The 13,877-nt window shown below is 40.7% G+C and overlaps 1 protein-coding gene across 1 annotated transcript; it reads right to left on the bottom strand.

Moving 5' to 3' along the window:
* Nucleotides 1–4,035: 4,035 nt before the first annotated feature.
* Nucleotides 4,036–10,246, bottom strand: PCNP (PEST proteolytic signal containing nuclear protein). The gene is made up of 4 exons (XM_061366030.1): nucleotides 8,801–10,246; nucleotides 7,353–7,427; nucleotides 6,792–6,847; nucleotides 4,036–5,833 (listed from the first exon to the last, which is right to left on the bottom strand). The coding sequence occupies exons 1-4, from the start codon at nucleotides 8,876–8,878 to the stop codon at nucleotides 5,704–5,706; spliced, it is 339 nt and encodes a 112-aa protein (XP_061222014.1). The 5' UTR covers nucleotides 8,879–10,246; the 3' UTR covers nucleotides 4,036–5,703.
* Between the last annotated feature and the right edge of the window lie 3,631 nt (nucleotides 10,247–13,877).

A 13,877-nucleotide genomic window follows, 5' to 3' on the forward strand; every position in this document is an offset into this window, starting at 1 on the left:
AGTTACATTACCACCTACTTTTCAATTTTTGCTTAAGGTTCAAACCATTAACTTGTATGAGGAAAGGAAACATGCTGCCCTCCTAAATTGTGTCAGACCATGGCTATACAAGAGCATGTGTTAACCAAACACATCCTGAAATCACTTTGGCTGCCAGACCTCTTAGTAGAGGATGTGACCCTGCTACCCAGCTATACCCAGTTTAGTTTGGTTTGCATGTTATTTCTCTTGGCTTGGATTTCTGCACAAGTCTGTCACCCCCAAGCAACCATCATACAGCACTTATCTTGGGATGGATATTTGAGCAGGCAGGAGCTGTGGCCTAGAAGTTGTCCTCCAGCATCGTTCTCCTCAATGAAAGATGAGCCGTACAGCTGTCTCCAGGCAGGGGAAGTAACAGTGTCCTGTGCTTTTTTGTTTGCTGTTAGAGCAACTTTAAGGTAAGGTCGTTGTTGCAGAAAGGCTGATAACTGTTTTGTGGCTCATTCTGATTCCTAGGGGAAATGCTGGGAGTGTTTTAGCCACAGAGGTAACCAAGCTAAGTGGGAAATGTGTAATTAAATAAAACCAGGGGTTTCAAAAGGTTGGGTGCTGAAGAACTAATGTAGCCTACCACTGAACAACTGTTCTCAACACCAATGCACCTACAGATGAAAAACAGCAAAAAGGGAAGTGTGGATAATTTCCCCCACTTTGTTTCCACTAGAGACAGGACCATAAAGGAAGAGCCATGAATTTCTACAGCACCAGAAGTATGTATACATCTGATAACAAGGGCCAGTCTTGCAGCTGCTGCTGACCACATGGTGGGAACCTAGCGCTGTTGTAGCAAACTCAAGCCTTTACTAGAGACCTGTTCTCGAGCAGAAGCATTCCATTTTTAGAAGGCAAGAGGCTGCAAGCTTACAGGTCCAGAGTGACTTTGAAAGGACTTTTCAGAAAACAACAGTTTATCTTGCACCTGCATGAGGAAGTTCTGTGATGAGAGCAGTATTTCTTGTCTTGGGTAAAGCACCCTGCCTTACAGACAGTAATATCAGTATTAAACTTACTCACTGCTTTTATATGTACTGTAGCCCAAGATCTTCCTGTTGCAGCCCTAAATTTTATATGTGAACATGACCATCTTAAGCATGCATCTGAGTAAGAAAAACAAAGCACAGCCTAAGATCCATGCTAGTTTTGCAATTACTCTTTGTGCTACGCTGCTCTGTTCAGTGCCTACAACTCTGTACAGCGGGGGTTGATGTCCATTTGGACATGAATGGCTACCCCACACTCCTTTCACAAAAGCAAAGGCAGAATTATGATTTTCAAACAAGCTACTGGGCATCAGCCAACACTTCATAATGCAACTGCTGTGTTTACAGCTTATGGGAAGCTGGGGGAGGAAAGGAGAGATAGTTACGTTTTTATTATGACTTCCATTACCTTAGGTTAATAAACTTGTCCTGCAAGGAAAACAAACACAGGCTCATGTTAAAAAGTTTCAGCTGAGCTCCTACTACAGAACCATAAACACTTCATTTGTCCATCTGTCTCACTGAGAAATTAAATCCCAGGAACCAAATTTAAGAACTAAGTCACAAGCATAGCAAAGGCTTTTAAGACCTCACTATGTGCCACTGAATCAAAAAATCCATACTGTGATTGCTGGCTGTGAGAGTCACTGCCATGCTTCCCTGCTCCTCCTGGCCTAAAGAGTAGCTGTCATATACGTGTGTGTACCACAAAAAGCACATGCTGCAGAGTTTAAGGGTTGGTTTGCTTTGGTACCTAAACCTTGCTTGGACTCCCAGGACTTCAGTCTTTTAAATGGAAGTTCATAACCCAAAATGTAACACACTGAGCACAGAGTTCAAGTGTAACAGTTTATGCTCCATGCTTTTACTCCTATGGGTAATAATGCATCTACCCTGACGCAATGGATCCACATTATTAAACACAGCAGCTCTCCTAATTAAGCACTACTTAGTTATTAAGATGCCAACAGATCAAAATTAGAGAACAGTAAGAGATCCATTTGTTAATAAAACCAGAGGAAACGAGGTGTTAACAGGATAAAGTAAAAACTAAATTAATTGTCCAATTCTTACAGCATTTTAGTATCTCTTGGCAGAGGAAATAAGACAAATTGTGGTGATTTTAGAACTACTCAGCATTCCTCAGTTTGTAACCTTATAATGAATTAAAACGACCCAACCTCTTCATGCAGAAAACGTTCTAAGGCTACTAACTACAAAGATAAAAAGCCTTTTGGATAGTCTATTGCTTTTCCAGATTTATCTCATGGCAACCTAGAAAGAGTTCTAGTTACAACAGTGATTGCCTGTAGTTTAAAACCTGCTTGGCTCTTCAGAAAGCAGAAGCCATCATTTTCTTGAAACTTGATGTGTCCTCTGTATCTCCTCACAAAGCCAGCTTTGGTAAAGCCACCCCCTGGGCACAGTCACGTCAGTTCTGACAAAGGGTGTTCCACAAAGCTGGCAGAGGCAGAGATGGAAGTACAACAGGCCTGAAGGCAGCTGTGGCTGCTGCTGTGCTGGTCACATTAGGACACTAGTTGGTTATGTCAAAGTTGGCTGAATACCAATAGTATTCAGGTCATCTATGACAGGTGAGTAAGCCCATGAAATTATAACAGCATCCACCAGTTATTTTGCAGATAGGCTGGTTGGGAACTTCTTCCTGCTGATAAAATACTCACCTGGAAAATCTGTAGTGTACCCCCTACACTTTTAAATGAATGAAATGAAGTGTGCAAGGGGCTCCACCCAGGAGTGTTTGAAACACTGCCATTAGTGGCTGGCAGCACTGGTTCAGGGATTATTTACTTACATTATTTTAATATAGTTAGCATGGAGTTTGGCTCCATTCACAGCCCAGCAGGCTCAAAAGCAGCCTAGCTACACGGTAACACAGAGAAGGTTACTGCCTAACTACTTACATCTTCATCTAGTATCTTGGATGTTTTGCAAGCTGCTCAGATGCTAAGCAAAGCTTTAGTGCTAAGAAAGCGTAAGTCTTCTGAGGTAAACCTGCACAAGTTAAACGGGCAGACATTTCAACCACTGCTAGATATACACATACCTTGCTGTGCTAAACAGGTAAAGGTCTCAGCAGATCTCCTGGAAGCACTTAAGACAGCTAAACCAAGCAGCCTACCCTGAGGTTTAGAATTTTCGAGTCATCTTAGAAAAAAAAATAATACAAGACTACCTTCATGCAAAATCCATGGTTACTATAACAAAAGCCTGAAACTTCAAGTGAGTTCTAGCTAGCATGTGCCTTGATGACACTTCTCTGATCAGTTCTTTCCTGCAAGCATCAGACATTAAACACCAGCAGACATCCCTGTAGCTACAAAATTAGCTTGTGAGACACTTGGTCCTGAGTGGACTGAGGCCATCCTGATGGATTTTCTTCATGAAGCACTGAGGAACAGAACTCACGCACTGAAACAGGATCCCTATTGAGATGTAGAAGCTGCCACAGTCTCTCACAAGGCCTAGGATTATTTATTGACCATGGCAGTAAGCAAGATAAATATAACTTTTGCTCTCTCACTTGCACGGAAGGCATTTCCTAGCATGTCTGCTTCTCTGTCTAGCAACTTCATAAAGGATTTTGAAGCACCAGGAAATTATGTTAACAGGAATGTCTACTTCAGCCAAAGATGTGGAAGATGGTGGCAGTAGGCTGACTAAGAACGAACAGGTCTCAGTCCTCCTCTTATTGTTACTCAGTTTCGTTTTGCTTTTTCCTAATACAAGTGACCAAGACAGCATCAAGCAACTACTAAGGAGCAAGATAAAACAGTTATTCACTGTGAATTACCACTATCTTAAAGGGATTTATTTTGACAAACATAACCACAGGTGATAAAAAGAAGTGAAAAGTAAAATGCTTCATTTTGCCTTGCCTAGTTCCAGTAATGCTCAAATCAGTTTTGGAAGTCCTGAAAGTCAGTTTTGAGAGTGTTGTTTTTGTTCTAAATAAACCAAAGATTTCTGCTCTGAAAAAAAAAAAAAAGTATACATTTTTATGTTACGTTTATAACAAGGCTTTAAAAGAAAATAGTTACAGGTATTCAACTGCATCAGACTTCAAAAGAAAAAAGATTACACGTACAATACAAAAATACAAAAAAATATGTTTTAGAACTTACAAACTCAAAAGTCTAAATGGTCAGAGCTTTCCTAAAATAATAATACTAAAAGTAAAAAATACACTTCAAGATGCATTTTCCTTTCTGCACTCGCAGGTTCAACTTTAGCATTATGAAAGTTTTTAAAGGGAGGATGAAAGAAATTAACATTTTGAATTTCATGACCAGTTCCAGGCTGGAATTAATTTAGTAGCTGACACTATCAGGTATTTGAATTAAAAAAGAACCATATGCTTGTTTGGAGAGAAGGGGTTGTTATTGCTGTTGGTAACTTTCCGTTTAACTAGTTCTGCTTGTAAAATGTTTTAATATACAATCTAAATTAGACTGAAATTTATACACTTGTTATTAGGTCTGAAATCCTACAGCACCATTCTGCAGTATGACAGGTAGGAAATTAAACTGAGCAAACTAATGTCATCGTTGACAATTGCTACAAAAGGCAGGTGGGTAGGAAAAGGCTGAGCTTCAGTTCTGAAGTTGACTCTTGTTAGAAGCTTTAGGAATGCAAATACAGTAATCTTCTCTAACCTGATAGTGTCCACTGTGGTCACCAGCATCAAGGCATTTTTTTTCAAATGGCAAGACAGGGAAAGTGCATCTTTTCATTTTTTCATACTTAAGCAGTGAGTTACCGATTTTGGTGTGGCTTTTATTCCTTCTAGGCATCTTAAAGAAAGAAAAATATTTCAACCAAACGTGAAGCTTAATGTACATTAGCTTGTCTTTTTGGTGGTGGCTTTTGTGTACCACATTGAAATGCTAACAAGTACTACTTGAGGCTAACGATTTAAGAGGAGCACACTGAAAATACTGATTTACCTTTGTAGTGAATATTCTTTACAAACTGTATCTAATATACAGACAAGACCCATATCCTGAGGATGAAACAGGCCACAGAAGGTAACACATCCTACATGAAGTCTTAAAATTAGAGCTTAGTTACCAGAGCCACTCAGAGCAACATAATTCCTAGTTTGCAGAGACACAACAAAAGGTGACTGCAGGGAGGAAAAAATCCAGGTTCTATTTCCTGCATAAGTTTATATTCAAATTAATAGTCCACTAACACTTCTACAACAAGACAACGCTGACTCTCTTTAGAAGTACTGCAGAGTCAACTGCTTCTCTTGTTATAAAGAGGGAGCCAGAAGTGAGAATGCAAAAGGATTCAATGTTAACCTGATTAAAGAGACAGTAACCTTTTTCATCCACCTTAACTACTCATTGACCAAAACCAGAAAAATAGAATAAAAAAAATTAAAAAAAATCTTAAAAAGGTACCACTCCAGTTTCTTTATTATCTGTAACCTTTTGAAACTAATCACATGGAACTACAAAATTAGCAAAGGCCTTGAAATCTGTATACAAAACATAAATTACCTCTAATTTCAAACTCATTTATTAGTGTACCACTCAAACTCTTAAAAAAGTGGCTCCAAAGATAGTCTTATAACATTCTTAAAAAAGGAAACTGTTCCTTTAACATTACACCCTCCCCTCCCCCTAAACACCCAACTCTCAATCCACATCATTTAGTTATTTTCTTGGTCATGGACATTTCCAAGATGAGATTTTATATTTCGTTCCCATAGCTTCTGGTTGTCAGAAAACCCATGCTTTCCTTTGTTGAAGGAATTTGGTCCTGCTGAGGTTGGTGTATCCCTGTAGAAAGTAAAACAAGATCAGTTAAGACAGTCAGCTCAACTATAGCAGTTTGTGCAACATGACACTGAAACCACCAATTTCAGGTCCAACCTGCCACCAGAAACTACCATGCATTTATTTCCCTTACATGAGGAGTCCTCTCTATTAGCACCTATAATTTGGCCACAGAACTGATCTTTATGTGGCACATCAAGACAGAGCAAAACGATGGGCCAGCAGAGGAAGTGGGAGGGGCAGTAACTGCTGCTGGTTCTGAAGAATTTGTTGAAAGCACTACAAAATCAAGGATTCAAAATTGCTCAAGGAGAAAAGAAATCCCACTGAACAGCAGTGAACCTCCAGGGGACTGATTTTAAAAGCAATCCGTCATGATAAACACCTTTAAAATATACATGCTCAAAATTCATCCCTAACTTAAGTGAAGCCTCCTCTGAAAATACCAAAAATTTGAGACTATAGGAGCAATCCTAAAATAAACAGACAAGCAGAAGAATTACATTGATTTGTGTTAAAAGCAAACAAGTTATTCTTTGTTTCTCTGAAAGAGATGATTCTGATCTTCCCCTTGCACAGAAGTTTAAAAATCTGACCAGACTATCCTACTTCAAGGCAATTTATAAAACAGGCAACTAGGAGACAAAGTTTAGCAGCGAGCAGGAACTCCCACCCATTACCTTTCCAAGAAGAACACAAACTTCTATTTAATATAGAAACACTCTCCTCCTCAAAAAGAAGGCAAATAGGATTCAAAGTGCAAATGTAAATGTGCTACCTTAACCTACAGCGGAACATTTGAAAATAACTGTATTAACATTTTCTTGCTTCTTGAGAAAACCTTTCTGATCTTAGTCGACCTTCCTATATTTCTAAGCCATCTGCAAGATCTGATCCATGCTGCAGGAGGTATTTTTATGCACTCACCCTTTCCCAAAACCACAGTTAAAAGCTGACCTACCTTCCAATATTCTTCATGCGCATCTTAGCTTCTGGAGGCATTTCTTCAGGTTCACTCTACAGACAGAAAGGAGATTAAAGTGTGGCTGGGCACTACCTTTTGAACATTTCAAATGCCTGACAAGATAAAGTACAGAGTACAGCCCTATGGAAAAGCAAAATGACTTAGGACAAAACAGAGGTTTGACATAAAGAAATACAAGTTCCTTTGCTCACCTCTGTGTAAGAAGGATCAGTAACATGACAATAACATATTAAGCAAAACAGAAGCAGCACAACTTTTCTTCACCCTCCCTTTTTATTAAGTCCAAAGAAAGCAACCGTTAATTCAAATTATGTGGGCACCTCATTTTCAGGGAAAACTTATGAACACTTTAATGATTTCTTGAGCCAGTGCAGAGCTACAAAGTTGTATATTCTTAAAGTGAAACACAGGAGATGTTTCTGGGTTGAAAATCCCTGACATGTATGTAAAGAACCTTAAATGATCCACTCTCTCCGACAAGCTCTAACCCACACCAACGGTACTTTAAGTTGTGTTGATCACTGATTTATTACTCACATCTTCATCTTCATTGAAAGCTGCTGCTACGGAAAGGGTTTTTGGAGCAAGGGTTGGAATAGGCTCTTTAGGCTTCTGAAAAAAAAAACAGTGCAAAGGTAAAGTAAGCTACCCTTGGTATTTTAGTAAAATGAAGTCAACATCTTCACTGAAATACGCAACAGCAGGGGAAGAGGAAGTGTTTTTGTTATAGAAACAGGCAGATAACAATATAGAAACAAGCAGATAACATTTTCTCCCTAATGAAAAAGGAAAACAGCTGCTATTTGGGAGAGACACTCTGAACAGCAGACTGAGCCCTCTCATTACAATTTCCCATAAGCAAGCCGTAACTTTCTTGCACACTGCAGGCATATGCAGCCACTGGAGCTTGACATGAGCAACTAAATCAGAACCCGAGTAAGTTGTGATATTCAGAATTTCACTATGTCACTGTTTCCATTATTCTTTTGGAGTATTCTTATCCATCAATTCCAGGAAGATAAATATTTCGTCTTTTAACAAGATAACAGCTTTCCTGCTTAAAACAAGTCAGTGGCTCAGAGAAGGCAGCTTTGTCCATTTTTCTGAAGTCTGAGCTGACCCGTTTGCACTCAGACCCCTGAATGTGCCAGTCTGCAGTTCCCGCCCGTATCAAAGTAACAGAACATTCTCTTCATTTTCTGCAGATCTCTAAAATGCTGGCATTGCAGGTGCAAGCCTTTCATAATTACAGTCTGAATTTCATCCAGACAAGTATCTATAACATATCCATCACAGCGCTATGTGGGAAGTGTAAATTAACTGTACTAAACAGAGAAGCAGCATCTGACTTGTCCTTGCCCAAGCTAGCAGAGGACTACTTCGATAGTAACATGCATCAGATTCATACCCAAACAAGTGCAAAGATAACTTCCACTGGACAATAAAGGGGATCAGAATTCTTAGAAACCTATGTAACAAAGCCTCATCTCTTGCATAGAGTATAAATGAATCACACTAACCTTGTAAAGAACAGGCAAAGTCATGAAACATAAACTATACCTCCCCAAAGATCTATGGAGTGGAAGATGGCTTATTAAACCACATAGGAAAGTACTAGTTTTCCTGTAGCTTTAAGCAGGCTATGCAATGAAGCTCCCAGCACTCATTTCAAAGTAGCCTGTATAGTTTAACAAGCCTGCTCATTTCCCACAGGAAATTATTCCAGACCTATCAAATCTCATTACAAGATTATTCTGTACGGTCAAAGATCTACAGTTTATTTCAATCAAGTCTTATGCTTCCTGAGACAAATGACCTGGTATTAATTGTCTTGAAATACTTACACAGGCATGAACAGCTGGCCCGGCAATGCTTTCTTAAATGTTACCCAAGTTAACCTCGTGTAATTCAAGGTTTTCCTTTTGCAAGGAAGCATCCCCTTTTGCCTCAGTTTCACTAAAATTAAAAACCCTCAGATAACTTACATTTGCTCCCAGTTTGATGGATATTGCAGATGCCTTCTTGGTTGTCTGACTGCCTATGGAAAATCCAAACTTGGACATTTTGGCAGGAGCAGGCTTTGTGGTGAAGTCTTCAGCTTCTTCATTAGCTGCCCGTTTCTCTGCGCTGCGACTCGAACTTTCTCCTCCATTACTGGAAGAAACAGTCTTAGTTTTCACAGGTTTTTCTGCCTCTTCTTCAGGTCCTGGTGAAGTCGAAACAACTTACCAAGATGAGCTATTTTTACTGAGCAGATTGATGGGAGCAGCAACCTCAAAAAGCATTATATTTTGGGTGCAATAGGTAAGGTGTTTTTAGTGACAGCAGTTTCCACCAATGTACATCTAGTGGACAGCAAAACACAAAGAGAAGAAGAAACTGCAAATACTCCACTACTTGTAAAGAATTTCTTGTGTATGAGCCAGGAAAACAATCTTGAAGCACCATCTCTTTATTTAGTATGGAAGTCAAAGTTCACGTAGTAAATTAAAGGTAGATGACTAAATCTTTTTAGGGTTTAAGTTACCATAGATAAGCTTTCATAATTGGAATCCCAATTCCAAATCTAGAGTAGATAATCTAAGCTACAATTAATTCTACTGAATTTATAAAAAAACATGTCCATGCCAGTCTCTAGGCTTGTCTGGCACAACTCTAAAATCATGGAAGTGACTACAGTGAGGCCGGATTTCTCAGTCATGTTTCAAGTCACTGCTTGTCCGCATCTCATCTGTAATATATCTGCCAAGCTCTGTTTGAGGAGGGAATCAGCACTAGAAAAACATATATATAGATTTCATCTTTTCTGGTTTTGTTTAAAGTCATGGAAAACATAGCAGCTGAAAAATGATCCACAGAGAAAAAAAAAACACCACTCAAATCATGTTTTCATTCCTATACACTTGGCTTCAGCTACACCAAGGGACAAAGGTGTCCCCAGTAAACTCATTCTAAACATAGCAAATGCTACATTTCTCTGCTGCTGCAATAAGCAAATCATTGCAGTAGCAGAAGGGGGTTAAATGCAGTGGGGAATGGACAGACAAGTGCTCATGCTATCAGTCTAAGAAAAACTGGAGCTAGTACCCGTTCCCCGTTGTACCAAGTGGAGAAGAGGACCCTCCATGCACAGCAAATTCAGACCATCAGGGAAGAAAGCTCTTTGTGCTGCTTTCTAACAGCAAAAACCTACTTAGTAAGATAGAGCAGTAGGAGAGTAGCTAGTCTGAACTCAGGGTCAACAAGATTGTAGCTCTGAGAAAAAAAAAAAGGAAACAAACAAGAGGAGAAAGAAAAACTTGGGACACCATCTATACATACTTTTCTACTATTTCCCAAATCATAAGCAACAGAATATAACCTTTCTACCTCACTCTACCAGCTAGCAACATAAGAAGTGATTTGAACGAAGACTGATTAATCACCTTTGGAAACATAGCAGATCACAGTAAAAACTCCAACAAAACACAAAACCAAAACAAACCACCCAAAATCCAGCCTGCAATCAATTTCACTATTAAAAAATGGTACTCATCTGCACCACTAGAAATCTGTCACAGAAAATATTGATATAAAAGTGCCAAACAAAGGAAGAAAGAAAAAAGCAAAATTTACACAAGTGATCTTGGGTACTGGTTGTTTTCTTAGCACAGTTTCCAAAACAGCAGTCTGCAGTCCATTAAATCACATTAAAAGAATATTCAATTGCAAGTCCAGCCTACAGCACTAGAGACTCTAAGGTGATTCAAGGGCAGGTAGACGATTCACTGCCCTTAGAGGCACTGGGAGAGTGGGCCTAAAAGTCATCTTTTTCATAAGATAAAATAACAGCAGCCCATATCTCAGGGCACACTGTACCAGTGGAGGTTCCTATGCTAATGCTAGTTTGAAGCTAGTTAAACTACAGCTTACTTGTTCGGCTGCAAATTCCAGAATATTGCTAAGCCCGAGATGAAGCCAAATACAATCTACCCGCATCTGTTTTCTTACCAAAATAATAAATAGCTTCTCTTTCAAAACCAGCTCCTATCTCCACTGCATTCTGAACGTTACTTCTATCAGGCTCCACTTAGGACAAACTGCAGACTGCTGAGAAAAATACTTGCTGAAGGAGCTATAAAGGGCATAGGACAATTGGGGTTACGTGGGGAGAGAGTCATTGTGCCGTTCTATTTCTGCAGGGAACAGAAAAGCAGGCCTGTATTACCCATTAATCAGGCATCTCCCATGCCAATGCATATGTATTTTCAAGACATTAAGGCTTCTTTATAATTTCCTAGAGATGTTAAGGAGGTGATGCTTTACCTGTGGAAAACACCAGTACTATTTAAAAACTAGTCTGACTAAGTGCTCTTTCCATGGATCATGGCAATAAGAAGCTGTCCTACTTCACAGATGAGTTTCAATAAAACTATGTAAGGGGATGTCCTGGGTTCAGCAGTAGCAGTCATTTTTCTCCTTCTTGGTAACTGGTGCAGTGCTGTGTTTTGACTTTCAGCTGGGAACGGAGCTGAAAAACAATGATGTTTTGGTTTGGCCAAGGACTTTGTGGGCCTCATGCTCTGCCAGGGAGGAGGGAAGCTGGGAGGAAGCAGAGACAGGACACCTGACCCAAACTGACCAAAGAGGTATTCCATACCACAGCACGTCATGCCCTGGATGTAACTGGGAGAGTGACCCGGAAGGGGGCTAGAGAGAGTGGACTGCAGGGTTGGAGGAGGTATCGGTCGGTGCTTGATCGGGCTGGGGGGCAAGTTATTGGTCGCCTGGTGATGGGGTGTTGTATTCTCTTCCCTTGTTATTTCCTTTATCATTACTATTATTGGTGGCAGCAGTAGTGATCTGTGTTATACCTTAGTTACTAAACTGTTCTTATCTCAACCCGTGGGAGTTGCATTCTTTTTGATTCTCCTCTCCGTCCCTCCAAGAGTAGGGGGAGGGCAAGAAGGGGGGGGAGTGAGTTAACAAGCTGTTTGGTTGAGTTAAACCACAACAGGGGACAACTTTCACTGTCTAGGTGATTTAAGTGGCAAAGACTGACAGTGCCCCATGGAGTGTGACCACTGGTGGCAGCAGGAACAAACCAGCCACAACTAAGTTAACTTTGGCTTTTGCCAAGATCAGTGGGGTCTACGTTAAACACTCTAAATTGCTTTCCAGAATCATCAGGGAGTAAGTATCCCTCCTTAGATCTAATGGACCAGAATTCATTAAGACCATGTTCCAGCACACCAAAAAAGCAGACAAAGTGGTATGGGTAACTGACATAATGATACTGTCCAGTTGCTGTATTACTAATAAAAAAAAATAAAATTGAAAAGAACACATATAAAAAACCCCATTAAAGCCAAGAGAGAACCAAAAGTCAAGAAACTACAAAAAAATTAGTATTATTGTTCATGTTTTAGTGATTATAAAAAATAACATTAACTGTTGAGCCTATACTAATCGATACACAATCCTGTTTTAAGTTTTCAACAGATCAGATGCTCTCTCCGCCTACAGATATACTTAAAAACCCAAAACAAACAAAACCCAGAGAAGGGGCATGAGGATGATGCCCCGCACCTCCCATACAAAGACAGGCTAAGAAAATTGGTTCTGTTCAGCCTGGAGAAGAGAAGGCTGCAGAGACCTCATAGCAGCCTTCCAGTACCTGAAGGGAGCTACAAGGATGACAGAGAGGGACTCTTTATGAGGGACTGCAGTGACAGGATAACGGGTAATGGGTTCAAACAGGGGAAGTTCAGCTTAGATATAAGGAAAAAGTTCTTTACTGTGAGGGTGGTGAGGCACTGGAACAGGTTACCCTGATCTTAAGGTCCTTGCAAGCCCTAAACATTCTAAACCAAAACAATAAACCCCCCCCAAACCCTTAATATTTGCAATTTAGATTTTAAGTTGGGGAAAGGAAGGAAAGAAACATTATCAAAAATTCCAGATCTCATAGTAAGTCATATGGAAAATGACAGGAATGTGCAGTCATAGTATAAATACTATAAAACCAAACAGAAAACTTGCACATTGATGCCAAGCAAAAAAAGCAAGATGCTTAAAACGACACAAATAAGAAATATTCACCGTACTCATTTTTAAAAGGTACCACAGCTGCTAAACGCTGGTCCTTAAGGCGTTGTTTTCATCCTTGCCAACAGCAATAACCAGATTTCTCTCAATACACGGCGTAAGTACTCCGTGTATCTTTATTTTATTTTTAATTTATTTTTCGGAAGGAAAGAAATAAGGCAAGGAGGAACCATCCCCTTTTCTAAAAAGATCCTCTACGGCTCAGGCTAATCCTCAAGCCTGTGGGAGGGCAGGGCCAATCCTTAGCTTTTCCCCCAGCGTAGCCCCCTGAGGCCGGGCCACCCCCTCTACCCGCTATTGTCCGCCCCAGGCCCATACCAGGATTCCCCCACCCCTGGGGAACCAGCCCGGGCACCCGCCCACCCCGCAGGTACGCGGCGAGAGGCACTACATGTTCACCTCCTGCGGGCTGCTGCCGATTCGCCTTCGCCCCCTCAGCTCCGCCGTCCGCCATTTTCCCCGCCTCCGCCTCCCGCGCTGCGCAAGCGCACTCGCACCGCCGCGGCGGTCCCCACTGCCCCCTCCCACCGGCCCCACCCTCCAACGCGCAGCTGGAATGACACAGACGGAAGTTGCGCTTTCTCCGCCGGCAGGAAAAGCGAGAACGCGGGAGCGGGTGCGGCGCCTGCTGAGTCTGAGTTAAAGGGGTATTGAAATAAAGAAATATAGGCTGAAATATAATCTATTATAAGTAAGTAAAATAATTCTGCTTAGTGATCATCCTTGTAGAAAATAAATTATCGTAGTTGACGTAGTTCTAGGACTTTGTAACTGAAACTGATGTGGCCTATTGTGTACAAGGGGGTTAGACAAAATGTACAGGGGGGTTGTCAAAATGTACAGGGGCGTACTGCTTAAGCCATAGCTGGTTTAACGAGCTCAGCAGATGTCTTATCAGACAAATACCAGAACAAAACCTCCTAGTGAGGAGAATGGGGGGTTGTACAAGGAGTACTGCTTAAATCATGGCTGGCT

Source organism: Neopsephotus bourkii, unplaced genomic scaffold (genome assembly GCF_033783945.1).
Source record: "Neopsephotus bourkii isolate Nb327-2 ecotype Australia unplaced genomic scaffold, CSIRO-AGI_Nbou_v1 NB_1293, whole genome shotgun sequence".
In the NCBI taxonomy this organism is placed as follows: domain Eukaryota; kingdom Metazoa; phylum Chordata; class Aves; order Psittaciformes; family Psittacidae; genus Neopsephotus; species Neopsephotus bourkii.